This window comes from Saccopteryx bilineata, chromosome 2 (assembly GCF_036850765.1).
Source record: "Saccopteryx bilineata isolate mSacBil1 chromosome 2, mSacBil1_pri_phased_curated, whole genome shotgun sequence".
In the NCBI taxonomy this organism is placed as follows: domain Eukaryota; kingdom Metazoa; phylum Chordata; class Mammalia; order Chiroptera; family Emballonuridae; genus Saccopteryx; species Saccopteryx bilineata.
Genome location: NC_089491.1, coordinates 315,266,268 through 315,291,007, shown reverse-complemented (window position 1 = coordinate 315,291,007; position 24,740 = coordinate 315,266,268). Strand labels below are relative to the sequence as shown.

At 44.1% G+C, this 24,740-nt stretch overlaps 3 protein-coding genes across 5 annotated transcripts in view; 1 reads left to right on the top strand and 2 right to left on the bottom strand.

The window, feature by feature from the left end:
• Window positions 1–5,193: 5,193 nt before the first annotated feature.
• On the bottom strand, window positions 5,194–10,368 carry RAB13 (RAB13, member RAS oncogene family). Of its 2 annotated transcripts, XM_066262047.1 has the most exons (9): window positions 10,116–10,368; window positions 9,918–9,980; window positions 8,761–8,821; window positions 6,764–6,824; window positions 6,458–6,535; window positions 6,259–6,348; window positions 6,071–6,136; window positions 5,916–5,969; window positions 5,194–5,751 (listed from the first exon to the last, which is right to left on the bottom strand). In XM_066262047.1, exons 1-9 carry the CDS (start codon window positions 10,237–10,239, stop codon window positions 5,674–5,676), a joined length of 675 nt encoding a protein of 224 aa, XP_066118144.1. In that variant the 5' UTR covers window positions 10,240–10,368; the 3' UTR covers window positions 5,194–5,673. The 2 variants fall into 2 exon arrangements, with proteins under 2 accessions (XP_066118144.1, XP_066118145.1); XM_066262048.1 differs by lacking the exon at window positions 9,918–9,980.
• A 6,520-nt stretch (window positions 10,369–16,888) lies between these two features.
• On the top strand, window positions 16,889–18,898 carry RPS27 (ribosomal protein S27). The gene is made up of 4 exons (XM_066262046.1): window positions 16,889–17,018; window positions 17,302–17,410; window positions 18,365–18,475; window positions 18,810–18,898. The coding sequence occupies exons 1-4, from the start codon at window positions 17,013–17,015 to the stop codon at window positions 18,836–18,838; spliced, it is 255 nt and encodes an 84-aa protein (XP_066118143.1). The 5' UTR covers window positions 16,889–17,012; the 3' UTR covers window positions 18,839–18,898.
• Window positions 18,899–19,299: 401 nt separating this feature from the next.
• NUP210L (nucleoporin 210 like) overlaps window positions 19,300–24,740 on the bottom strand; it is a 148,838-nt gene continuing 143,397 nt past the window's right edge. The window contains exons 36-40 of one of the 2 annotated variants that reach the window (XM_066262044.1): window positions 24,233–24,483; window positions 22,885–23,086; window positions 20,194–20,298; window positions 19,485–19,559; window positions 19,300–19,400 (exon numbers count right to left, since the gene is read on the bottom strand). In XM_066262044.1, the coding sequence (XP_066118141.1) occupies window positions 19,300–19,400; window positions 19,485–19,559; window positions 20,194–20,298; window positions 22,885–23,086; window positions 24,233–24,483 (734 nt within the window). The remainder of the gene's footprint in view (window positions 19,401–19,484; window positions 19,560–20,193; window positions 20,299–22,884; window positions 23,087–24,232; window positions 24,484–24,740) is intronic. The other variant, XM_066262045.1, reaches the window with a different exon arrangement.

The window sequence follows — 24,740 nt, the reverse complement described above, 5'->3', positions numbered from 1 at the left end:
CTTACACGCTCAGAAGATAGGAAGTACTTAAACTTCATATAAACATATGCACTATTAATTATCTGTTTATTAGTAATTTCTTGTATTTTGGCTGGAAAGACTTGGAGGAGGATAATGGGGAACATAGTTAAAAAGAAAAAAGTGTGAAAAAAAAAAAAAGAAGCCTGACCTGTGGTGGCCCAGTGGATAAAGCGTCGACCTGGAAATGCTGAGGTCGCTGGTTCGAAACCCTGGGCTTGCCTGGTCCAAGGCACATATGGGAGTTGATGCTTCCAGCTCCTCCCCCCCTTCTCTCTCTCTGTCTCTCCTCTCTTTCTCTCTCTCTGTCTCTGTCTCTCCCTCTCCTCTCTAAAATGAATTAAAAAAAAATAAAATGAAAAAAATAAAAAAGAAAGAAAAAAGTGTGGAGACAAGCCTTTTATAACAAGGAAAGAGGACGGGAACATAAGATCACAAGGCCTGTCCTCATATATTTTTCTTGTTAACTCTGCTCTAAAGCCTTCTCCCTCAACAAATCTTTCTAGCCTACTGATCCTAGCTGCTTCCTTCCCCCAGAGCCCTAAAGGCTAGTCCACTTTATTTTGGAATTAACAGTAATCTGATGCTATGTCCCATAAATTGTTTTCCCATCAGACTTAAAGTTAGCTTCTCAAGAGCAGGAACTATCAGATTGTGGAAAGGTCATTGGATGAGAGTTGGGAGGAAAAAAACAAAACCTGGTGAGGGCTGAGCTTTAAATTTTGCTTGTGACTGTTTTTCAAGTTATTTGTCTACAGGTGTTCATAGTTGTATGCTACAGAAAGTAGGGTGTGGATTTTATTGTTGTTTTAGATTTTAAAGAGAGGAGAAAGGGGTGGGGGATCGGAGCGGGGAGGATCAACTTGTAGTCATTGCTTCTCACATGTGCCTTGACCAGGCAAGTCTGGGTTTCAAACTAGCGACCTCAGCATTTCAGGTCAATGCTCTATCCACTGCGCCACCACAGGTCACACCCCACAGGGTGTGGGGTTTATTTTACAAGTAGTTTTTAATTTTTTAAAATTTGATTTAGAAAGAAACATCGATTTGTTGTTCCATTTATTCATGCATTCATCAGTTGATTCTTGGATGTGCCCTGACTAGGGGTCAAACCTGCCATCTTAGAGTATCAGGATGATGCTCTAACCAACTGAGCTACCCAGCCAGAGTTCCACTAGATTTTAGCTATATTAAATGTTTTGGTGAAATCTAGTATTCTGTTACTCTTTACCCAACCCTACCATGTCTCATGACAAGCTGTGAGATCTTGTAAGATCTTACTTCCAATAGCCATACCAAGCAACTGAATAAGGTCTCTATACTAAAACTGAATTTTAAAAATACCTGCTCTGGCCTGACCTGTGGTGGTGCAGTGGATAAAGCATTGACCTGGAATGCTGAGGTCACTAGTTCAAAACCCTGGGCTTGCCTAGTCAAGGCACATATGGGAGTTAATGCTTCCTGCTCCTCCCCCCTTCTCTCTCCTCTCCAAAATAAATTTAAAAAGTAAATAAAAATACCTGCTCTGGCCCTAGCCGATTACCTTAGTTGGTTAAAAGCATTGTCCCAAAACAACAAGGTTGCAGGTTCAATCCCTGGTCAGGGCACGTACAGGAAGCAACCAAAAAAATGTACAACTGAATGGAACAAGTGCTTCCTTTCCCCCTCCCCCCTCTTTGTCTCTCTAAAAATCAATAAAAATTAAGCCCTGGCTGGTTGGTTGGAGCATCAGAGTACAGAGGTTGCCAGTTCCATTGCCAGGTCAGGGTATATAACAGGAGCAGCTTGATGTTCCTGTCTCTCTCACTACCTCTCTCAAAAACAAAACAAAACAAAAAAAATGCTCTAGGGTATGATGAAAATGTCAGTCTTCCTGGGATTCACAAAATGCAAGTCTTTCCTCATCTCAACCACATTAAACTAGCTACAGAGCTCAAACATAAGCCACAGATAAAGACTATCAAAGCTCTCAGATACTTAATAAATATATCTATCAAATTATTGTCCATATTTATCAAATTAGTTTCCAAGTTCTTCTCCAGTACTATCAGACTTTCTTCTGAGTATGGTCACGTATCAATAGGAACAGCAACAGAAGAAAGGATTTGCTGCTGATTCAGAGTTTTGTATTCACTTCTTTAAAATTTATTTATTCATTTTAGAAAGGAGAGAGAGAGGGGGAGAGAGAGAATGGGGGGGAGGAGCTGGAAGCATCAACTCCCATATGTGCCTTGACCAGGCAAGTCCAGGGTTTCGAACCGGCGACCTCAGCATTTCCAGGTCAACGCTTTATCCACTGCACCACCATAGGTCAGACCCACTTTTTTTTTTTTTGACAGAAACAGAGAGAGAGAGGGACAGACAGAAAGGGAGAGAAGTGAGAAGCTTCAATTCTTCATTGCGGCATCTTAGTTGTTCATTGATTGCATTTTCATAAGTGCCTTGACAGGGGGGGCTACAGGAGCGCAAGTGACCCCTTGCTCATGCCAGCGACCATTGGGTTCAAGCCACTGATCATTGGGCTCAAGCCAGCAACCATGGAGTCATGTCTATGATCCCACACTCAATCCAGTGACCCTGTGCTCAAGCTGGATGAGCCTGCACTCAAGCTGGCAACTTCGGGGTTTTGAACCTGTGTCCTCTCAGCCCCAGTCCGATGCTTTATCCACTGCGCCACCGCCTGGTCAGGTTGCACCCCCTATTACACCGCAGGCTTGGGTATTTCTTTTTCTTTTTTTAAATGCCTCATTTTATGTAAGTATGTATGTATGTATGCATTTATATTGATTTTAGAGAGAGAGGAAAGGAAAGAAAGAGAAACTTTGTTGTTTCACTTATTTATGCATTCATTGGTTAATTCTTGTATGTGCTAGATCAGGTATCAAACCCATAACCTTGGCATATGAGGACAGCACTCTAACCAAATAAAATAACCAGCCAGGGCTAGGCTTGGGAGTTTTTAAAAAAACATTTATTTAAAAAAGTTTACTTTATTGGTTTTAGAGACAGAGGAAGGGAAAGAGAGTGAGAGAGAGACAAGAACATCCATCTGTTCTTGTATGTTCCCTGACCAGAGATCTAACTGTCAACCTCTGTATTTTAGGATGATGCTCTAACCAACTGAGCTATCCAGCCAGGGCTTACATTTTATTTATTATTTTAGAGAGGAGAAAGGAGTCAGACAGACAGACCCACAGGAACATTGATTTGTTCCCATATGTGCCCTGACCGAGGATCTAACTGGCAACCTCTGTGTTTCAGGATAACACTCCAACCAACCAAGTTGTCTGCTATCTGGCCAGGGTTAGGCTTGGGAATTTCTTAAAACTTCTAATAGTATTTTGTCTAAACCAAATCTGACATTTTCATTATCCTGATAAAAGATCAAGTCTTTGAGATAATTTTGCTGTTTAAATTGTGTAATAGGCCTGACCAGGCGGTGGCGCAGTGGATGGAGCGTTGGACTGGGATGCAGAGGACCCAGGTTCGAGACCCCGGGGTCGCCAGCTTGAGCGCGGGCTCATCTGGTTTGAGCAAAGGCCCACCGGCTTGAACCCAGGGTCACTGGTTCCAGCGAGGGGTAGCTCGGTCTGCTGAAGGCCCGCGGTCAGGGCACATATGGGAAAGTAATCAATGAACAACTAAGGTGTTGCAACACGCAATGAAAAACTAATGATTGATGCTTCTCATCTCTCTCTGTTCCTGTCTGTCTGTCCCTGTCTATACCTCCTGACTCACTCTGTCTCTATAATAAATAAATTAAAAAAAAAACACTCAACAATAAAAAATAAAAAATAAATTGTGTAATAGCCTGACCAGGCAGTGGCGCAGTGGATAGAGCATCGAACTGGGATGATGAGGACCCAGGTTCGAGACCTCGAGGTCGCCAGCTTGAGCACAGGCTCATCTGGTTTGAGCAAAAGCTCACCAGCTTGGACCCAAGGTCGCTGGCTTGAGCAAGGGGTCACTCAGCCTGCTGAAGGCCAGCGGTCAAGGCACATATGAGAGAGCAATCAATGAACAACTAAGGTGTTGCAAGCGCAAGGAAAAACTAATGATTGATGCTTCTCATCTCTCCGTTCCTGTCTGTCTGTCCCTATCTATCCCTCTCTCTGACTCTGTCTCTGTCTCTGTAAAAAAGGGGTTTATGTATACTAAATGGGGCTGTGTATGAAGCCTGAGTTTTTGGAGGTGGTTCTTTTGCATGCTGATACTGTTGTCTCTTTGTATTCAGTACTTAGGGGCTGTTTCTGTTTTAAAAAAATTTGGGGGGCAGGGAAGGATAGAGGGGGAGGGAGAGAGGGAGAGGGAGGGAGAGAGAGAGAGAGAGAGAGAGAGAGAAATCATCAACTCGTTGCTTAACTTTAGTTGTGTGTTGCTTGCTTCTCACATGTGCCTTGACCAGGGATCAGGTTGGCAACTTTGGGCTCAAGTCGAACCAACGACCCCTTACTCAAGCTGGTGAGCTCCTATTAATGATCCCAGGCACAAGCCAGCAATCCCATGCTCCAGTCAGCAACCTCTGGTTTTGAACCGGCAACCTCACTGTTCCGGGTCTACACTCTACCCACTGCACCACCACCAGTCAGGCTGTTTCTGTTAAAATTTGCTTGTCCATCTTGTAAGTAATACTCAAAGGTTATGATATGTTAACTTGACCATTGTGCTTGGCACATAGTAGATGCTCAATAAATATTTGTGAATAAATGAACCTCTTCCATATCTCATTTTCCTCATCTACAAAAGCAGGTAATAATGCCTATCAGCAACCTAAATATTGCTGGCAGAATCAAAAATTCTTGCAAAAATCACTGGATAACAATATTAGGTCCCCTTATTTCCAAGTCTAGAGCTATCACTCCCCTGGGGAGGCCCCAAAAGAGTCCTTATTGAAAAAAAAAATTCCTGCAATCTCCTGGAGAAGGCTTTGCCCACAATGATCCTCTAAACCCACAATGGAAAGAGTATGTTCACACCTTCAAGTTCAGAGAACCTCTGCTCCTTGCTGTTTTACTCATCAATCAAATAGCTGGGAAGGGAGAAAGCTGTCAGACTATTCCAGGCATCACAGGAACCCAGCCTGTTTCAGGCAGCCCAACCACCTTAGAGGTAAGAATTAAGTTTATGAGTAGAGATCAATTTTGATAAAAATGAAAGTTACTGAAAGTAGGGACATTTGTGAAAATAGTGGCCTTTAATACTGAGAAAGACCATGCAGAGTGGCAGGATAGGACCAAACTTTCAGAGGGTAGTACTGAACCAGCCTCTCACTGGACCCTGAAACCTGATCCAGTAACAAAATAAATCAATTACTTATTTACATTTATATTTATCCTGAAAACTCAGAGCAGGTCTAAGGCCCAGGGTCATCTATCTTCCCTTTTCTCTTCCCTCTCTTCCTACCTCTCTCTCACCTTTTTTCACTTCCTCAATTCTTTTCCTTCTTGCTTCTTCTCTCTCTATTTTACCTCCTTTCCTTCTTTTCCTCTTCTCTCACTTTCCTTTTTTTCTTCTCTATTTCCCCCCTTTTTTTCACCATCCACCATCTTTACCTCTCCAAGCCCCACCTGCTGTTCCTCCCCTCCACCCAGCCCCTCAACCCGGCCTCCCTTAGGTTCAGCCTCCAGGCTTGGGGTAGGAGGCAGAAAGGGGCCCTCAGCCCAAGGAGCACTTGTTGGTGTTCTTTTTGTCACAAGTTTTCAGGTCAGTGCTGGAGAGCTTGTTGCTGTTTCCCTAGAGGCAGAAGGGCACATGGTGAGAATGGCTGGCTGGAGTCAGAGGCTATAAACTGTTTGAAGGGGAGCCACCCTCATGGGAAGTCTTAGTTTTGCTCCCCTCCTCAGTTTTTACTCCCCTTACCTCCCACAACTGTACTGGGTGCAGCAGAACCAACTCACCGATCTCCGGCCTCCTGACTTGAGCAAGATGTCCCGAGCCAGGGAACTGAAAGCCTAGTGGGGAAGGCAGACTGGTCAGAACAGACTTGAGAAAAGAACAAGTGTATCTTCCTATAGACCATCTCTTTTGGGGGTGAGGGTGGGGTGTGTCTTACCTCGTCCACATTCATACTGGATTTGGCACTAGTCTCAAAAAATCGGATTCCGTGCTCCTGAGCCAACTGTAGGGGATGAAGTGGGAAGAAGAGAGCTGAGTAGAGGGCAGCAGCCTAGTCCTCTGCAATCCAACCTCATCTTGGCCCCCCCAGCCCAGTTCCAGAACATTACCTTGCCTGGTCTTTACCTTATTGGCCTGCTCCTTCTGTACCTTCCTCTTGGTCTCCATGTCACACTTGTTCCCCAGCAGGAGGCGCTCCACTCCCGCTGAGGCATTCTGGGATCAAAAGCATAAGACAAGAAAAGTTGGGTTCTGCTCATCTTCACAATCGCCTTCATCCTCCAGGTTCCACCCAATTCCCCCATCTCTCTGCAAGGATCCTCACCTCTTTGATGCTCTTCATCCAGTTCTGAATATTCTCAAAGGATTTCTCATCTGTGATGTCATATACTAGAATAATTCCCTGGAGGACAGCAGGGTTCACAATGGGGCTTTGGACCACAATCCAGTTTAGGCTTCCCACTGCCCTCTAAGTGACCCTGAAATTTTTATCCATGAGTCAAATTACTAAGCCATGCGGGGCTGTCTACAACCCACTCTGCAACTCCCCATTTCCCCCTGCTTCTCTGTACTCATAAACCTCTATTTTATTGCCTCATGCCCTCATCTTGTCCTGACCCACACTTCATACCATGGCTCCACGGTAATAGGCGGTAGTTATCGTCTTGAATCGCTCCTGGCCAGCTGTGTCCCTGAGGAGGTAGGATATTTCATGCCATAGAGGGAAGGGCTCTTCAAAGAGAGACTCCCCTCTGTCTCACCCGCTCCAGCTAAAAATTTATCTTTCACATGTTGGGGCTGAAAGGAATAGAATCAGGAAACAGTAAAGGGGCAAAGGGATGAAAGACAGTAGGGCTGATACTGAGAGATGGTAGAGGCCTAAGAAACAGGAACTCCTTGGTTTGCCGGACTAGTGGTGGCACAGTGGATAGAGTGTGGACCTGGGACACTGAGGACCAAGGTTCGAAATTCCGAGGTCACCAGCTTGAGCACAGGCTCATGAGCTTGAGTGAGAGATCGTCGACATGACCCCATGGTTGCTGGCCTGAGCCCAAAGGTCGCTGGATTGAAGCCCTAGGTCACTGGCTTGAGCCCCTTGGTCAAGGTACGTATAAGAAGTAATCAATGAACAACCAAGGTGTCACAACTAGGAGTTGATGCTTCTCATCTCTCTCCCTTCCTGTCTGTCTCTCTCTGTCTCTTTCTCTCTCTGTTGCTGAACAAAAAGAAGAGAACTCTTAGGTTTATTCACTGGTTGCTTAACTCTGTGCCAAGCACTGTGTATGTATCATTTTATATATGTATGTCATTTTGTTTAATCTTCATTCTCCCTTTGTAAGACATATTTTATTGACCCTATTTTACAAAGGGGAAAATAGATTTGAGGAGGTTAAATAACCATGAAGGTCATTCTGTAACAGAACCAAAATTTGAATCAGTTTGTTCTTATCTATATTGCCTCCAATTTGCTTCATACCCTCAGGGTCTCCAGCTTCCTTGTGACAGTCAGGTCAAACCTTTACACTAGGCTTTCTGGGTTCTCCATAATTTAGAGAGAGCATTTATTTATTTATTTATTTATTTTTTTAGAGAGCATTTAGAATCTTTTTTTTATTTTTCTTTATTTTTATTTTTATTTTTACAGAGACAGAGAGTGAGTCAGAGAGAAGGATAGACAGGGACAGACAGACATGAACGGAGAGAGATGAGAAGTATCAATCAGTTTTTCGTTGCGCGTTGCAACACCTTAGTTGTTCATTGATTGCTTTCTCATATGTGCCTTGACTGCAGGCCTTCAGCAGACTGAGTAACCCCTTGTTGGAGCCAGCGACCTTGGGTTCAAGCTGGTGGGCTTTTGCTCAAATCAGATGAGCCCGTGCTCAAGCTGGTGACCATGGGGTCTCGAACCTGGGTCCTCTGCATCCCAGTCCGACGCTCTATCCACTGTGCCACCGCCTGGTCAGGCTAGCATTTAGAATCTTAATTTGCTACTTTCCCTTTAACTGCTCAGAGCCAGTTTCCACATTATTGTTTTTATTTTTTGTTTAGTTCTTTGTTTGTTTTAGCAAGAAAGAGAGAGAGAGGGACAGAGAGATGAAAAGAATCAATTCTTCATGGCAGCACCTTAGTTGTTCATTGACTACTTTCTCATACGTGCCTTGACCAGGGGTCTCCAGCTAAGCCAGTGACCCTGTGCTCAAGCCAGTGACGTTTAGGCTCAAGCCAGCAACCATGGGGTCATGTCAATGATACCATGCTCAAGCCAGCAAACTCACACTCAAGCTGGCAACCTTAGGATTCCGAACATGGGTCCTCTGTGTCCCAAGCTAAAGCTCTATCCACTACGCTAACATCTTGTCAGGCTCCACATCATCTTTCAACAGGCATTTGTTGTTAAGCTCAGACAATGCTCTGGAGTCAAGAGAAACAAGAGAGTTATAAAAAAGCTAAAAATAGTTGAGCCAGCAGGAAGACATATGAAAGGACATTTGAGTGAGGTCGCAGAAATAATTAGAAGTTCTGGAAGGAGCAATTGGGAAAAAGAGAGGAAATGAAGCAAAATAGAAAGAAAAAGGCTGTAAGGGGTGGATGAGGAAGTCTAGTTAGGAGTCCTGGGGATTCACTCACCAGACTTGCAGTTTGATCTTCTTCCCCTCTATATCCACAGTGCGGATCTTGAAATCAATTCCTAGGAGTGGAGAGTGTACGTTGAAATGAGACACACAGGTGTGAGCGTGTGCAAGTGTGGTGGGAGAGGCGTGCGTGAGCAGCAGCAGTGCCAGGAAGTCTACAAGGGAGGCGCATGGGAAGCGGCCTTGCTGAAAGGGTAAAACTAGGGTAATTTCTTCAAAACTGTATTTGTTTAGCAAGCAGGTTGTTTGTACTTAGAGTTTATGCATTTTGTGGTGAAGGTGGTGAACCTTCTGCAGGGAGGCTAAAGGCCATTAAGGCTCCTCTTGGGTCCACTCAGCTGTGCCAGCTGACAACTGTCAATTCAGTTTGTCTCCCACAAAATATTACTTTCAGATTCCTTTTCCTTTCTGTTTTCCTAGAACCCTCTACTCTCTGTACTCACCCACACTCCTGGCCTTACAAAGAGTGAGGAAAAAGATAGCTGAAGCCATCTGTGAACTAACTAGTAGGCCAGGCTTGGAACCAAGAACGTTTGAGGCTAAACAAGTTTCCTTCTGAAACTGAGCTAGGAAAAAGGGGCATTTTTCCTTCTCCTTTCTAACCAGAATTGTCTTGAGACTCTCCTTGTCTTATTTTCCCGGACCAGAGGAGATTAAGAAAGAGGAGAGAGGGGAGGAAGAGAGACACTGTTCTTAGTGGGAACTTGGGCACCTCCCCCAAGCCTGTTGTGAGCCCTAGGGAGAAGGCTGAGTCACCAGGCTGACTCAGAGACCCCAAAAATCCCCTCATTCCCACCTTTTTCTCCGGGCTGACTGTACATTCAGGATCACAGTCCTTGGGCCCCCCTCCAGCACACCCAGCCACTGTTTCACCCTCCCTCCCATTAAGTTGAGGGGCAAGGAAACTAAGAAGTAGATAAGGGGATGCAATGGGAGAGTCTGAAACCAGTGGGACAGAAAGAGGCTCACAGAGTTGGGAGACAGATGTTCAGGGAGAGGGAATACAGGAAATGTGGAGTGTGGATCAAGAATTCTAGGTGGATGGGGGTGGGTAAGGAGCTGAGAGGGAAACAGAGAGGGGTGCATGTGCATTTGAGGAGATGAGAAGAACAGTACCAAGAAAATGAGGGGCTGGCACAACCAAGGAGTTACCTGGAGGCTGCTGAGAGGTTAGAAGTTTGGGTACCACCCAGAGACATGTTATGGGGGATGGGTCTGAAAAAGAGATTGAGGAACTGGGTTTAGAAGCCTCACTCTAAGAGGACTGAAAAGTGGGGCCACCAGTAATCCGGGAGCCAGGGAAGAGGGTATGGGGGAATCGGGAGTCTGGGATATGGCCAGTGGGCTCACCGATAGTGGAGATGTAAGTGTTGTTAAAGTTGTCTTCTGCAAAGCGAATGATCAGACAAGTCTTGCCCACCCCTGAGTCCCCGATCAGCAGCAACTTGAAGAGGTGGTCGTAGGCTTTGGCCATGGCGGACACTGAGGGAGCCGGGGGGAGGGGTGGGGAAGTACTAGGCACTGACTAGTAGGTAGGATTGGAGGGTTGGCAGACAGAGCCGCCGGTAGCCCAGGCCAGGAAGTTTTCCTCCCTCTCCGCCCAGGCTCCGGGAAAGAGAGGCGGCACTCCTGTGGCCCCACCCCCTGACCGCCCACCCCTTGCGGCTGTGCTAGGATGCCAGCCCCAGCCTTGGGTTCTCTGGCCTTTCTATTCACTGTATAAGCCGGCCGTTCTCCTTTGCTATTTCCTTGCTATCGTTCCCCTCTTTATCTTTTGACCTCATTCGTCCAGTCTGGGGCCAGAGAGGCTGGGGTGAGAGAAAGTAGACTTTTAATCAGGATAACCAGGGCAAAGAGGAATTTCAGAGGAATTGGGAGAAAGTTTTGGATGACGCTGGGAGTTGAAAAAGATTGGAGGCTTAATTTTAAAAGGGATATTAAAAAATCCTTCTGGGACAGTTATAGAATTCTGATGTTAGTGTTAACAAGTCCTTAGTTCTAGAATCCCAACTCCTTTCGAAAAAAAGCGGCATGCCCTGGAGTAGTTTATTTATTGAGTTAGTCTGCCTCCTGGTGGAACAGAGTGAGAATGAACATTAATTCTCCCCCGCGGACCCCACCCCGCCGTCACCTAGACTCATTCTGGGCTTCAATTGGGACAGTCTTCCTTCTGGGACTGTGTGTGTGATTTCTCTGATAAATCAGCTCAGAAGGACAGAGATTGGGACAACAAATATCTGGCCTCATTCTTCTGACAAGGATCTTTACCACTGCCCTGAAACAGACACCCCAGTGAACTGGCTGTGAATGGGTAGCCTTGGCAACCAGGAAACTGAAGTATGGAGAACATGGCTGTAAAGAAACAAGTTTATCTTTGCTTCTGGAATAAAATTATTCAGAATATATATTTTCTTTTCCGTGGGTCAGTAGAATCGTCTTTATATAGTGTACTGGTGTGAGAGGTGTTTTTTGTCATTTCACTTATCTTTTCCACTTTCTGTGCTTTTTGTACCTTCTCGTAGTTCTTGCTTCTGGTTTGTGCCTTAACCAGGCAAGTCTACGGTTTTGAACCCAGGACCTCAGCACTCCTAGTCGACGCTTTATGCACTGTGCCACCGCTGGTTTGTTTGTTCCTTCTCATACAGAACTATTCAGTCCAAGCTATATCACAAACCTTGAGTCTTCTGTATTTCTCCTCACTGGCCAAACCATTGCTCACTCCTTCTTTAAATTCTTTAAATTACTGTTTAATTTTCATGGATTGCTCTGATAAAAACCCATCAGTTCCTTTTCTTTTAATCTTATTTTGCCTGGACCTGGAATTCCCATTCTCCACGATTTATTATCCTTGCTCACCTCTCTAAAATGTACTTATGCTGGTGTATACTTGCTCCCACTGGAATCTCATCTCTGTAGTACTCTCCCCCTAGCTCTCAGAGATTTTATAACAATCCCGCCCTCTTTGTGGCAGGCTCATTCTGACCTTGGGTTTTGTATTCACAAGCTCTTCCCTGAGTCTAGAATGCTTTCTTCCCAGATTGTTCCATGGTTAACTCCTTGTCTTTGAGATTTCAGCTTCCTTAGAAGTTTCACCAGCCCATCAGTAATGTGCTTAACGTGCTAGAACCAGTTCTTTTCCAATAATTAAAAATTTTTTGACACTGGCCAGGTAGCCCAGTTGGTTGGAATGTTGTACCAACATGCCAAGGTTGCGGTTCAATCCGAGTCAGGATATATACAAGAGTCAAACAATGACAGCATGAATGGGTGGAGCAGCAAATCGATGTTTTTCTTTGTCTTTCTCCCTTCCCTTCCTCTGGCTCTAAAAATCAATTTTTAAAAGTATTTTTAAATAACTTCAGCCTGACTGGTGGTGGTGCAGTGGAAAGATCATCAGCCTGGGTCACTGAGGTCCCAAGTTTTGAAACCCCAAGGTCACCAGCTTGAGCGCAGGCTCATCCAGCTTGAGCTCGGGGTCACTGGCTTGAGCCCAAAGGTAGCTTGTTTGAAGCTCAAGGTCACTGGTTTAAGCTCATAGTTGCCGGCTTGAGCAAGGGGTCACTGGCTCAGCTAGAGCACCCCCCACCTAAAGCATATATGGGAATCAATGAACTACTAAAGTGACACAACTACAAACTGTTGCTTCTCATCTCTCTCCCTTCCTGTGTGTGTGTCTCAAAAAACCCCACAAAAACTTAAAAATTATTTTCAATTTGATATACATACAGGAACCAGCTTTTCCTTGCTCATGAAAACAGACTGTGTATATCTCTATCAACTCTGTGTTTAATGATGTCACACTGGTATTTGGAAATCCCCCCCAAGTTGGGAATATTTATTTATTTATTTATTTATTTTTGCATTTTTCTGAAGCTGGAAACGGGGAGGCAGTCAGACAGACTCCTGCATGCGCCCGACCGGAATCCACCAGGCATGCTCACCAGGGGGTGATGCTCAGCCCATCCAGGCCGTCGCTCTGCCACAACCAGAGCCACTCTAGCGCCTGGGACAGAGGTCACGGAGCCATCCCCAGCACCTGGGCCATTTTTTGCTCCAATGGAGCCTCGGCTGCAGCTGTGGGAGGGGAAGAGAGAGACAGGGAGGAAGGAGAAGGGGAGAGGTGGAGAAGCAGATGGGCACTTCTCCTGTGTGCCCGGGCTGGGAATCGAACCTGGGACTTCCGCATGCCAGGCCGACGGTCTACCACTGAGCCAACCGGCCAGGGCCTCAAGTTGGGAATATTTATATCACTGAAATTATCAAAGACAACAAATCAGGGCTCTTCCCCACAAAGTGACCTGTTATTAAACTTTCATTAGCACATCCCTGACAGAAATTCACATGCCCTGCCCTATACTTTTCCTTTGGAATTAACCAGATCCCCAAATGCCATTTGGGTCATTTGCCTTCCTCCTTTATGTCAAAAGGACATTCTAAATCTTTGATTGTTATTACAGAAGATGATGCTCAGTCTTTATTTTTCCTCTCTTTTCCTTCCCTGCTTTGGGTGTAATTCCAGGATGAGAAATCTTGGAAAGGCATTGCTGGTGAAAATGCAAGGAAAAGGATGTAGGGATGCAAACTGGCACAACCTTTTTGGAAAGCATTTGGGTAGTACTTTGGAAAATTTAATTTCTCTGGCATCATTTTCCTTCTCTGTAAAATGTGGTTAATAATAGTATCAATCCGGTAAGAGTTGTTGTGAAGATTAACGTAAAGCAGTCAGAACAACGCATCTAGTCAGCACTATGTACAGTGTGTCCGTAAAGTCATGGTGCACTTTAGACTGGTCACAGGAAAGCAACAAAAGATGATAGAAATGTGAAATCTGCACCAAATAGAAGGAAAACCCTCCCAGTTTCTGTAGGATGATGTGGCAGCATTGCGCATGCGCAGATGATGATGTAACATCATGTATACAGCAGAGCAGCCCACGGACATGCCAGTCGAGATGTGGACGGTACAGAGGAAAGTTCAGTGTGTTCTGTGGCTCGCTAAATTCGAATCCATGACCAAAGTGCAACGTGAATATTGGCGCGTTTATAATGAAGCGCCACCACATAGGAATAACATTACTCGGTGGAATAAGCAGTTGAAGGAAACCGGCAGTTTGGTGGAGAAACCCCGTTTTGGTAGGCCATCAGTCAGTGATGAGTCTGTAGAGCAGGGGTGCCCAAACTACGGCCCGCAGGCCGCATGTGGCCCCCTGAGGCCATTTATCTGGCCCCCGCCGCACACCCAGAAGGGGCACCTCTTTCATTGGTGGTCAGTGAGAGGAGCATAGTTCCCATTGAAATACTGGTCAGTTTGTTGATTTAAATTTACTTGTTCTCTATTTTAAATATTGTATTCATTCCCATTTTGTTTTTTTACTTTTTTTTTTTTTTTTTTTTCATTTTTCTGAAGCTGGAAACGGGGAGAGACAGTCAGACAGACTCCCGCATGCGCCCGACCGGGATCCACCCGGCACGCCCACCAGGGGCGATGCTCTGCCCACCAGGGGGCGATGCTCTGCCCATCCTGGGCGTCGCCATGTTGCGACCAGAGCCACTCTAGCGCCTGAGGCAGAGGCCACAGAGCCATCCCCAGCGCCCGGGCCATCTTTGCTCCAATGGAGCCTTGGCTGCGGGAGGGGAAGAGAGAGACAGAGAGGAAAGCGCGGCGGAGGGGTGGAGAAGCAAATGGGCGCTTCTCCTGTGTGCCCTGGCCGGGAATCGAACCCGGGTCCTCCGCACGCTAGGCCGATGCTCTACCGCTGAGCCAACCGGCCAGGGCCTGTTTTTTTACTTTAAAATAAGATATGTGTAGTGTGCATAGGGATTTGTTCATAGTTTTTTTATAGTCTGGCCCTCCAACGGTCTGAGGGATGGTGAACTGGCCTCCTGTGTAAAAAGTTTGGGGACCCCTGCTGTAGAGGCTATATGGGATAGCTACCTAAGGAGCCCTAAAAAAATCTGTGCGTGCGTGTGCTCAACAATTACACCTAAGCAAGACTACAGTTCATAAAGTGTTAAAGAAACGTCTCCGTTTTACGGGGTACAAGCTGCGGCTGTTGCACGCTATCAAACCAGTGGATAGACCCACACGATGCGCATTTGCTACAGATATGCTTCATGAGATCGACAATGATGCAAGATTTTTGCAGAAGATTGTGTTTAGCGATGAGGCGACCTTCCATATCTGTGGACATGTTCATCACCATAACGTCCGAATATGGGCTGCTGAACATCCTCATGCCTATGTTGAGTACAAATGTAACATCCCTAAAGTGAACATGTAGTGATGTAGTGTGGCCTGATGCATGATAAGGTGATAGGCCCATTTTTTTTTGCGGAGCAGTCTGTGACAGGCAAAGTCCTGTCTTGACATGTTGGAATTGTATGCAGTGCCACAATTTCCAGAAGGTGTCATCTTTCAACAGGACGACACTCCTCCACACTATGCCACCATTGTTCGTGAGTTTCTGGATAGAACATTCCCCCGGAGGTGGATAGGCAGGGGTTCTGTCAAGCCATGGCCACCACGATCCCAGGATCTGACGCCCTTAGACTTTTACTTTTGGGGTTATGTGAAGCAACATGTGTACATTGAACGTATCAACGACATTAATCACTTAAAACAGAGAATCATGGACGTTATTCATCATGTTTTACCAGATGTCCTTACCCGTGTGTGGCAAGAACTTCACTATCGTTTGGATGTGTGTAGGGCAACAAATGGAGCCCACATCAAACTGCACTGAATAGGTATGAGACTGGGAGAGTTTTCCTTCTATTTGGTGCAGATTTCACATTTCAATCGTCTTTTGTTGCTTTCCTGTGACCGGTCAAAAGTGCACCATGACTTTATGGACACACTGTATTTGATGTAATTATTATTACAGGGAAGGATTGGAAGTTGACAAAAAATTTAATAATTCTAGGAGTAGGTTGGGGATGAGGGAAATAGGAACACTTCACCTTTCTATATTTACATTTCTGAATTGTTTAAAATGGACAAACTAAACCAACTGAAAAACAATAAAGAAATTTAAGAAGTCCAGATATGGCTCCATCTGGTTATTTCCCTCAGAAGTACCTATTTATTAGGTCAGCGGTTCTCAAAGTATGCGCCATGGCGCACTGGTGCGCCCTAGAAGATTTCCAGGTGGCCCTATGGTATTTCAGAGAAATATGTGCCTGTTGGGGACCAAAAAACCAACAGAGTTTTTGGAGTTTAGAGTTTTGGGGGACAGAGGTGTGGGGAATTGGCTGTAAGCTGACAGTCTGCCCAACCCCCATCTCACTTGCCTGATTAGGTTGCAAAAGGCTGTTAAGCTGAGGTGCTGGATTGTTTACACTTCCCCCCATGTTCCCCGGAAAGACTGGAGGCAAGTTTCTTCTATCCTTTGTTTGGTGTAAAGTTAAGATGATAAGTATGGTGGGGGTTTTCTGCACTCAACACAATTAAAAGTAAAAAGAGAGGAATTCTTCAATATATTGACGAGGAAATGAGAGTTTGCCTTTCAAATATGTATATGCCCAAACATAGAAGAAATCGCTAGAACACATCAGACTCATGTTTCTCATAAACACAGAATGAAAAAACTTAACACATTTGCGCCAGGACCTGCCAAATTTACTAAATCTTACTAAGGATGTATCTATATATATAAAAAAATACCCTTTTTTGTCATTTAAAAATTTTTTTAACCCTCTTTATTACGAATTCTAAAAAGCATAACAAAAAATGTAATATAAAAGTTTTTAATGTCAGAATAAATTTAATTTTGTATTTATTTCATTTACCATAAAAGCACGCTTGGATTTTATATTTTTTTCTTTAATATTTGACTTAATTATTATAACATGTTTCTCAGAAATTTGTATATAATGCGCCTACAATTATTTGTAGGATTTTAAATGCGCCCTGACTTCAAAAAGTTTGAGAACCATTGTATTCTCCAATTGTCAAAGTGTAGCACCAAATTTTAAAAGCGTCCATTTATCTTTTGATACAGATCAAACGCTCACCTTTTTCTGAGCGCAAGCTAACTCCCGCAGCATGCCGACACATCTGTGTCACTACCACAGACCTCCCAAAAATGGCAGCGCTTTGCTCGCCACCCCGCACACAGAACCGGAGAGACGGACCTTCCCAACATGGCGCCCGCTGGGCCTAGGCGTCACTTCCTGCGGGATGGCAAATATAAGGAGCAGGAATTCCGCTTTCGCTCCTTTCCGGCGGTGACGACCCTCCCACGACAAAATGCCTGTGAGTTCCTTGGTGCAGGTTTCCGCAGAGATCTCGCTCTTTTCCCCGCACGCTCCCCTCACTCTTTTTTCGGATCATAGAGGGCTCTCATTTGCCACCCGCATTTCGAAGACACGAGTACAGGGACCGCACAGTCCCGCGGGGCCCCCTGCATAGACGGGAGCCCAGAGGAGATAAGATGGCGACCCAGCTGCGCAGACACCGGGGCCGGCGAGGGGCGAGCTCTCCCCGGTGTGTGGCAGTGGGGTTGGTTTCTAAATCTCTACATTTCTACCTCTCTTAGCTTGCTAAGGACCTCCTTCATCCCTCTCCAGAAGAGGAGAAGAGGAAACACAAGAAGAAGCGCCTGGTGCAGAGCCCCAATTCCTACTTCATGGATGTGAAGTGCCCAGGTGAGGAGATAGTTTGCAGTAGTCAGGAAGGCGCTGGATCCGGGAATTGGAAAAAGGTGTAGTGTGAGCTGTATTGTATCCCTGAAGCAGCCCCTATGTTTAAAATGTCGGATGTACGAGATGTGTAAATATTTGTGCTTTTGGAGGACCTAACTTTTCGTTGAGAAACAGGGGTGATGTGTTGGGCTTCTGCCTTATTATAATTCTGGTTATTATAAGGTGACCAAGCCTCCTCTAGGGAGGACAGCCCTTCTTTTTAAGTTCCGTCCTCCCTTGAAAAGTGACCTCCTACATGTCCTCCTTTTTGATACTGGAAGACTAATCTGTCAGTGTCCGTATTCAATCGATGCAGAGTCGATCCATTGCGTATGATGTGACATGTTTGTATCTAAATGAGTACTTTTTTCCTACAGTTATTAAAAACTAATAGGCATGTAAGCATAATTACAACATAAAATATTACAGATGTTCTTATGCATTTATCACATTATAGTGTATTATTGTTGCAATGAATAAAATGTTTCTTTTATTTACAATACTGTTTTCTTCTATTTATTTTTGTCTTCTTTTTTATTGTAAAATGTTGGTCACCTTATTATTTTATGTACTTGTACCTGGAGGCAAGGGGTGGGTGTGTTGGTCTATTACTGACAGTCTTCCTCCCAAGTCAAGTAGTCTCTATTTTTTTATCTCAAATAATTGTTGGTTCCACTTCTTCCCCTTTCAGGATGGTAGTCACACATTAACCAAAAATTTCAGAGTTGGGGGCAAGTATTCCAGATTGCTTCTGAGCTGGCTTTAATGTATACCTAGAGCCAGGAAATGGAGTTTAGAATAGGATAGTAAATTGCAAAAGTTTAAATAACATGCATGTTTTAACAATTAATCCATGATAGCATATGTGTAAGTGAAGATAAACATGGGGAAAATATAATCCCTTGATGTTTTTTCCAGGATGCTATAAAATCACTACCGTCTTTAGCCATGCACAAACAGTAGTTTTGTGTGTTGGCTGCTCCACTGTCCTCTGTCAGCCTACAGGTGGAAAAGCAAGGCTTACAGAAGGTAAACGATTTAACAAATGGAATTTCGGTTTTGAGTCGTATAGTGAGAAAAGAATCATATGTAATGTAAATTTTCAGAATCTTTTGAAGACGGTGGGATTTGATAGTCTTTTTCCCAAAAGTATGACCAGAAACAGCACATTTTCTTAATCTTAAAACAGGACTGTCTAAAGCTGGGCTGAATGGGTGTGATAAAAGGGGCTTTATATGAGCGGGAGCAGATGTTTAAAAAAGCCGTAGCGTTTCTGTTGGTCGATCATCAGGCATCAGTTTGCTCTGTGTGGGCCAGAGTAAGGAGGCTACTGTCAGTTAACTTTTGAACCTTTTTCTTCCAGGATGCTCCTTCAGAAGGAAGCAGCACTAAAAGCACCCCAAATCAAGATGAGTGGGGAGCCATCCCAATAAAGACATTTTGGATACAGCCTGTTTATTGTCTTGTTTTAATGCTAGGAAGTAATTACCTCAAGTATTCAGGGCAACCAAAATGCACTGCTAGTCATTTGGAACAAGTAAGTAGCCAAGTACTTAAAAAATCCATTTGGGACATCTCTATCTGCCTAGGCTCTTTGAGTCTTCAGAGCATGATTTAAGAAATGTGGTATACCACATAAATGAGGTATTTACTTTCACTTAGAACAAGAACTGACAATTGATCTTAGAAACAATCTGGCACACTAATGCAAAACAGCTCAGGATCCTTTATTTACTGTTCTCAGAAGCCTTGTTTGGAGGCTTACAAATAAAGGAGTTGTTGCTAGGTGGTTCCTGGTGGCCAAGGGCTAGAAATTTCCAGTCTGCTACAGTTGAGACTTGTCCAAGTGGATGTTAGTGCCGTATACTCCATAGCCAGTGTTGTAGCCGCCTCTGGACTGGTGGGGCTTGTGGACTCATGAAGGGAGGGGGAAAACGTGTGGAGGTATAAGAACCTAGAAATAAATGGGGAAAGGAAATAGTTGAAAGATAAATAGAACAGTATTTTGAGATTTGAAGAAGATAGGGATGGTGATTACCTGGCTGTGGTGTTCCTCCAGTTGGTACGTAAACAACTGGGACTGTCTGTAGCCTGTTCAGGAAGGCATTGTATGCTGGAATAAGAACAGGGAGATAGCAATAAAGCAGATCTGTTTTCTTGGGGGGGGGGAGGACAGTAATAACTTCAAATTAATAGTAATTAGGATGCTTTTATTCAATTATTTTCAGAGATACTTAAGTACAACTTATGGCCAAAAGATGGAAAGTGCATATGTAGACAAAATGATGTGTGTAGTGTTGCTAAAGTGATTCTAACTATGAATGTGAGCAAAACTAGCCATTAACTTAAGGTTTAGCTGTGATTTCTACTGAACAGAATTTATTTTTCATGACCAACTTATGGCAGGATCTTGAATCCACCTGGTGACTAAGGTTAGAGAGGTCAAATTGGTTTCAAATGCTTGTTTCAAATTAGATTTGCTAAACAACTAATTTTCTTTTTTCTTTTTTTTTAATGTTTATTAACTTCAGAGAGGAAGGGAGAGAGGGGGACAGGAACATCAATCTGTTCCTGTATGTGCCTTGACTGGGGATTGAACTGCCAACCTCTGCATTTCGGGAGGATGCTCTAACTAACCAAGCTATCTGGCCAGGGCAACAACTAATTTTCATCCTTACTTAATTTTTGAAATATAAAGGCAGTTTCCAAGTCAAAATGCAATGGTGCTGAACATAAGGACTCCTTACCTGAAAAGATGAAAGCTGTTGATGCCAATGCTGCAAAGAGGGTCAAGAGGTGTTTCTGGTAAGAACTCACGAACTTTTTGAGGACACCTGAATCTTCACATTGGTCTATGTGTTGGCCAGAACAAAAGAAGAAAACAGTTACTTAATTACACACTTAGGGCAGATGCTGCATTTAAAACCTTATGTGGTCACAGGAATTGATAGCAGAAGCGCATAAAACCTAGTACTCTGGCGAATTGTTTTGCTTCTTACCAAAGTATAGAGTTGAACTATACTTTGCTTCATCTTTTGGTCTTTTCCTATATCTAAAGTAATAAACTCCAATTCTTGAGCCACTTCCTCTCAGTTTACAAAAGAATAAAACTTCTGCCATTTGCCTGACCTGTGGTGGAACAGTGGATACAGTGTCAACCTGGAATGCTGAGGTTGCCAGTTTAAAACCCTGGGCTAGCCTGACCAGGCAGTGGTGCAGTGGATAGAGTCAGACTGGGATGTGGAGGACCCAGGTTCAATATCCCGAGGTGACCAGCTTGAGCCCAAGGTCGCTGGCTCGAGCAAGGGGTCACTCCATCTACTGTAGCGCCCCCCCCTCCGTAAAGGCACATATGATAAATCAATGAACAACTAAGGAACCAAACGAAGATATTTCTCATCTCTCTCCCTTCCTGTCTGACCCTTTCTCTGCTTCTCTCTGCCACAAAATAAAATTTAAAACCCTGGGCTTGCTCAGTTAAGGCATATATGAGAAGCAATGATGAGTTGATGCTTCCCTTCCCCATTTTCTCTTTCCACTCTAAAATCAATAAATAAAATCTTAAAAAATAAAACTGCCATTCGTGCCCTGGCTGGGTAACAAGCTCGTTTGGTTAGGGCAGCATCCCCCATACACCAAGGTTGCAGGTTTTATCACCAGACACGACAAAGAAAACCAATGAATGCATAAATAAGTGGGACAACAAATTAATGTTTCTTTTATCTCTAATAAAATCAAAATAAGTTTTTAATTAAAATAAGTACATTTTAAAAAACTTTGGAAAGGGCTGTTACCTTTCCTGTGCACTTTAACTCCAGTTGACATGCTTCCCTTCACTAAATTAGTGGTAGTCTACAGTGGTGGTTTTCTAATTCTAATCCCTTTAACAGGAAATAATTTTTTAGATCCCAATGACCTTAAATCCAAAGACCCCTTATCCTTTTTTTACCCCCACGTGACAGAGAAGGACAGACAGGAAGGGGGAGAGATGAGAAGCATTCATTGTGGCACCTTAGTTGCTCACTGATTGCCTGCTCATGTTTGACTTGGGGCGGGGGGCTACAGTAGAGTGAGTGACCCCTTGCTCAAGCCAGTGACCTCGGAATTTCAAACCAGGTCCTCTATCCCAGTCCAATGCACTATCCACTGTGCCACCATATGGTCAGGCAAACTTTTTTTAAAATTTATTTTTAAAAAAATATTTTTAAAAGATTCATTTTTGAGAGAAGTGGAGGAGCAGGGAGTATCAACTCCCATATGTACCTTGACCAGGCAAGCCCAGGGTTTTGAACTTGTGACCTCAGTATTCCAGGTCAGTGCTCTATCCACTGCACCACCACAGGTCAGATGGTTCTTTGTCTTTAACATATTTATCCATAACTGTTCTTGTCTTACCCAAACTTGGCATCATTTCTAAACTGAAGTCTCATTTCTAGGGTTTGCCCTTTGCTTGCTGCAAAAAGGTTTGCTAAATGAATACTTTTAAAGAAAATTAAAACATTGATCAAGAGGTTTAAAACTAATGAAGCTGACAGACATGTTAAATTTGCATGGCTACTCTTAACACTAAATATCACTAGTGATAGAAAAGCTACCTGAGGATTGTCTTTAGAATGGCTTGGGAAACTAATCCATGTCCCAGCTAGTTGGAGTAATTTTGTTGTTTTTGTTTTAATTTTTTTACAGGGACAGAGAGAGAGTCAGATAGAGGAATAGATAGGGACAGACAGACAGGAACGGAGAGAGATGAGAAGCATCAATCATTAGTTTTTCGTTGCGACACCGTATTTCATTCATTGCTTTCTCATATGTGCCATGACCGCGGGCCTTCAGCAGACTGAGTAACCCCCTGCTAGAGCCAGTGACCTTGGGTCCATGCTAGTGAGCTTTTTGCTCAAGCCAGATGAGCCCGTGCTCAAGCTGGCAACCCTGGGGTCTCGAACCTGGGTCCTTCCGCATCCCAGTCTGATGCTCTATTCAGTGCGCCATCGCCTGGTCAGGCTGGAGTAATTTTGGTCAAGTGGCTGAATGTTTTCCATTAACTCGGGTCGGGAACCTTTTTGGCTGAGAAAGCCATGAACGCCACATATTTTAAAATGTAATTCCATGAGCCATACAACGACCCGTGTACTTTACACATTATCCAATAAAAATTTGGTGGTGTCCTGGAGGACAGCTGTGATTGGCTCCAGCCACCCACAACCATGAACATGAGCGGTAGGAAATGAATGTATTGTAATACATGAGAATGCTTTATATTTTTAACATTATTATCTTTTTTATTAAAGATTTGTCTGCAAGTCAGATGCAGCCATCAAAAGAGCCACATCTGGCTCATGAGCCATAGGTTCCTGACCCCTGCATTAACTAAATTGTAATATTCAATACATTGTTTTCTTTCCTCCTCTAGTTTAAAAATAGGAGCCCCCATTGCTCACCTGCACCAGATTTCTTAATAGCTCTCACTAGAACAGCTTCACTTTGTCTGGTGAGCACGCAGGAAATATTGATGAAAACCGGTGATTTCATCTGCTGAAGGGAAGTGAAGTTGACTACTCTTATGGGGTAGATAGCGAGGCCAGGTGGGAGGGAAGAGTGACTGTGGCCAGAGACTACTAGCACTGGTGAGCTGGGGAAGACCTTTGAGAAAGATAAAATGGGACTTGTTTGAAAAAAAAGTCAGTTTCATATCATACATTCCAATCTTCCGGATACACAGTAAGACACCTGAATTTCTAGTTCTGGCTAACTGACATTTTTTCACACTTTATTTTATTTTATTTTTCTACAGAGAGAGAGTCAGAGAGAGGGATAGATAGGGACAAACAGACAGGAATGGAGAGAGATGAGAAGCATTAGTCATCAGTTTTTTGTTGTGGCACTTTAGTTGTTCATTGATTGCCCTCTTATATATGCCTTGACCGTGGGGCTACAGCAGACCAAGCAACCCCCTGCTCAAGCCAGAGACCTTGGGTCCAAGCTGGTGAGCTTTGCTCAAGCCAGATGAGCCCGCGCTCAAGCTGGCAACCTCGGGGTCTCGAACCTTGGTCCTCCGCATCCCAGTCTAACGCTCTATCCACTGCGCCACTGCCTGGTCAGGCTTTTTCACACTTTAATGTGTTGAATGATAAGGGGAAAAAGTGATCTGTGAGACCATGACAGCTTTCAGAAAAGATTTAAACTAGAATTCTAAAGATTGATAGCATTGGTGTTAACTTCCAGCTAATGACCTAGATTTTGGACTCTGGGAGTCCCCCTGACATTGTGAAAGGGATAGATTTTTTTTTTCTCCATCCTGTTTAAGAATTTCATATGGTGAGTTTTATCAAATCACTTAGAAACTGTTCCCTTACCGTTAGATTGGGCATCAAAATTTTTTTCTTTTAAGAGTTTAAAATTAATTGAATTTATTGAAATGACATTGGTTCACAAAACCATACAGATTTCAAAAGTAAAAAATAAAACACCATCTGCACACCACATGCTGCTCCCTCTGCCCCAAGTAAAGTCTCTTTCCGTCCCCTCCCCTCTACCGCCTCCACCCAGCCCCACGCCCCTTTCCCTCTGGCAATTGCCACATTGTCGGTGTCTGTGTTATGTATATGTTTTCTGGCTAGTCCCTTCACCTTATTTCATCTAGTTCCCCACTCCCCTCCCCTCTGACAGCTGTAGGTCTGTTCCATGTATCCATGCCTTTGTTTCTATTTTGTTCATCGGTTTATTTTGTTTATTAGATTCTACATATTTTTTCAAAACTAAGCTGTTTTGGTCCAATTCTCAACATACCTCTAGCTTCTCAAGAACTTTGTCTACTCCTAGTACTCTTATCTCTCCGATGTCTTCTTTGTGGCTAAGAACCAATTCTGACTGGTTGATGTAAAAGGCTGGGATGAAAGGAATGAGGATTTTTTGCATTTCATTCCTGCTATGTTCACTGAAGAGTGTGGCCCACCCATAGACTGAGGTGTCAGCCGTACTGAGGACCTGGAGCAGCTTCTCTGTCTGGGGTCGAACCTTGATTAGGCAGACATAAACCCCTGAAGAAAAGAGGGAAAACTGAGCAGGAATGTTCAGAGGTTCTATTGAGCCGAACTGATTAGGATAGGAAGTTAAAATGGTGACATGTAAATTCAAAAGAAAATGTAAATTTCCCACCCATTACTCAAGCTGGATGAACCCGCGCTCAAGACGGATAAGCCTGCGCTCAAGCTGGTGACCTCAGGGTTTCAAACCTGGGTCCTCCACAGCCCAGTCTGATGCTCTATCCACTGTGCCACCACCTGGTCAAGCTCCA

Coding starts and splice junctions, on each gene's coding strand:
- RAB13 (XM_066262047.1), bottom strand. CDS start 10,239: ATGGCCAAAGCCTACGACCACCTCTTCAAGTTGCTGCTGATCGGGGAC. Junction 6,349..6,457: donor GGATGAAGAGCATCAAAGAG/GTGAGGATCCTT, acceptor TTTTGATCCCAG/AATGCCTCAGCGGGAGTGGA. Junction 5,970..6,070: donor CCAGTATGAATGTGGACGAG/GTAAGACACACC, acceptor CTTCCCCACTAG/GCTTTCAGTTCCCTGGCTCG.
- RPS27 (XM_066262046.1), top strand. Junction 17,411..18,364: donor CATGGATGTGAAGTGCCCAG/GTGAGGAGATAG, acceptor TGTTTTTTCCAG/GATGCTATAAAATCACTACC. Junction 18,476..18,809: donor AAAAGCAAGGCTTACAGAAG/GTAAACGATTTA, acceptor TTTTTCTTCCAG/GATGCTCCTTCAGAAGGAAG.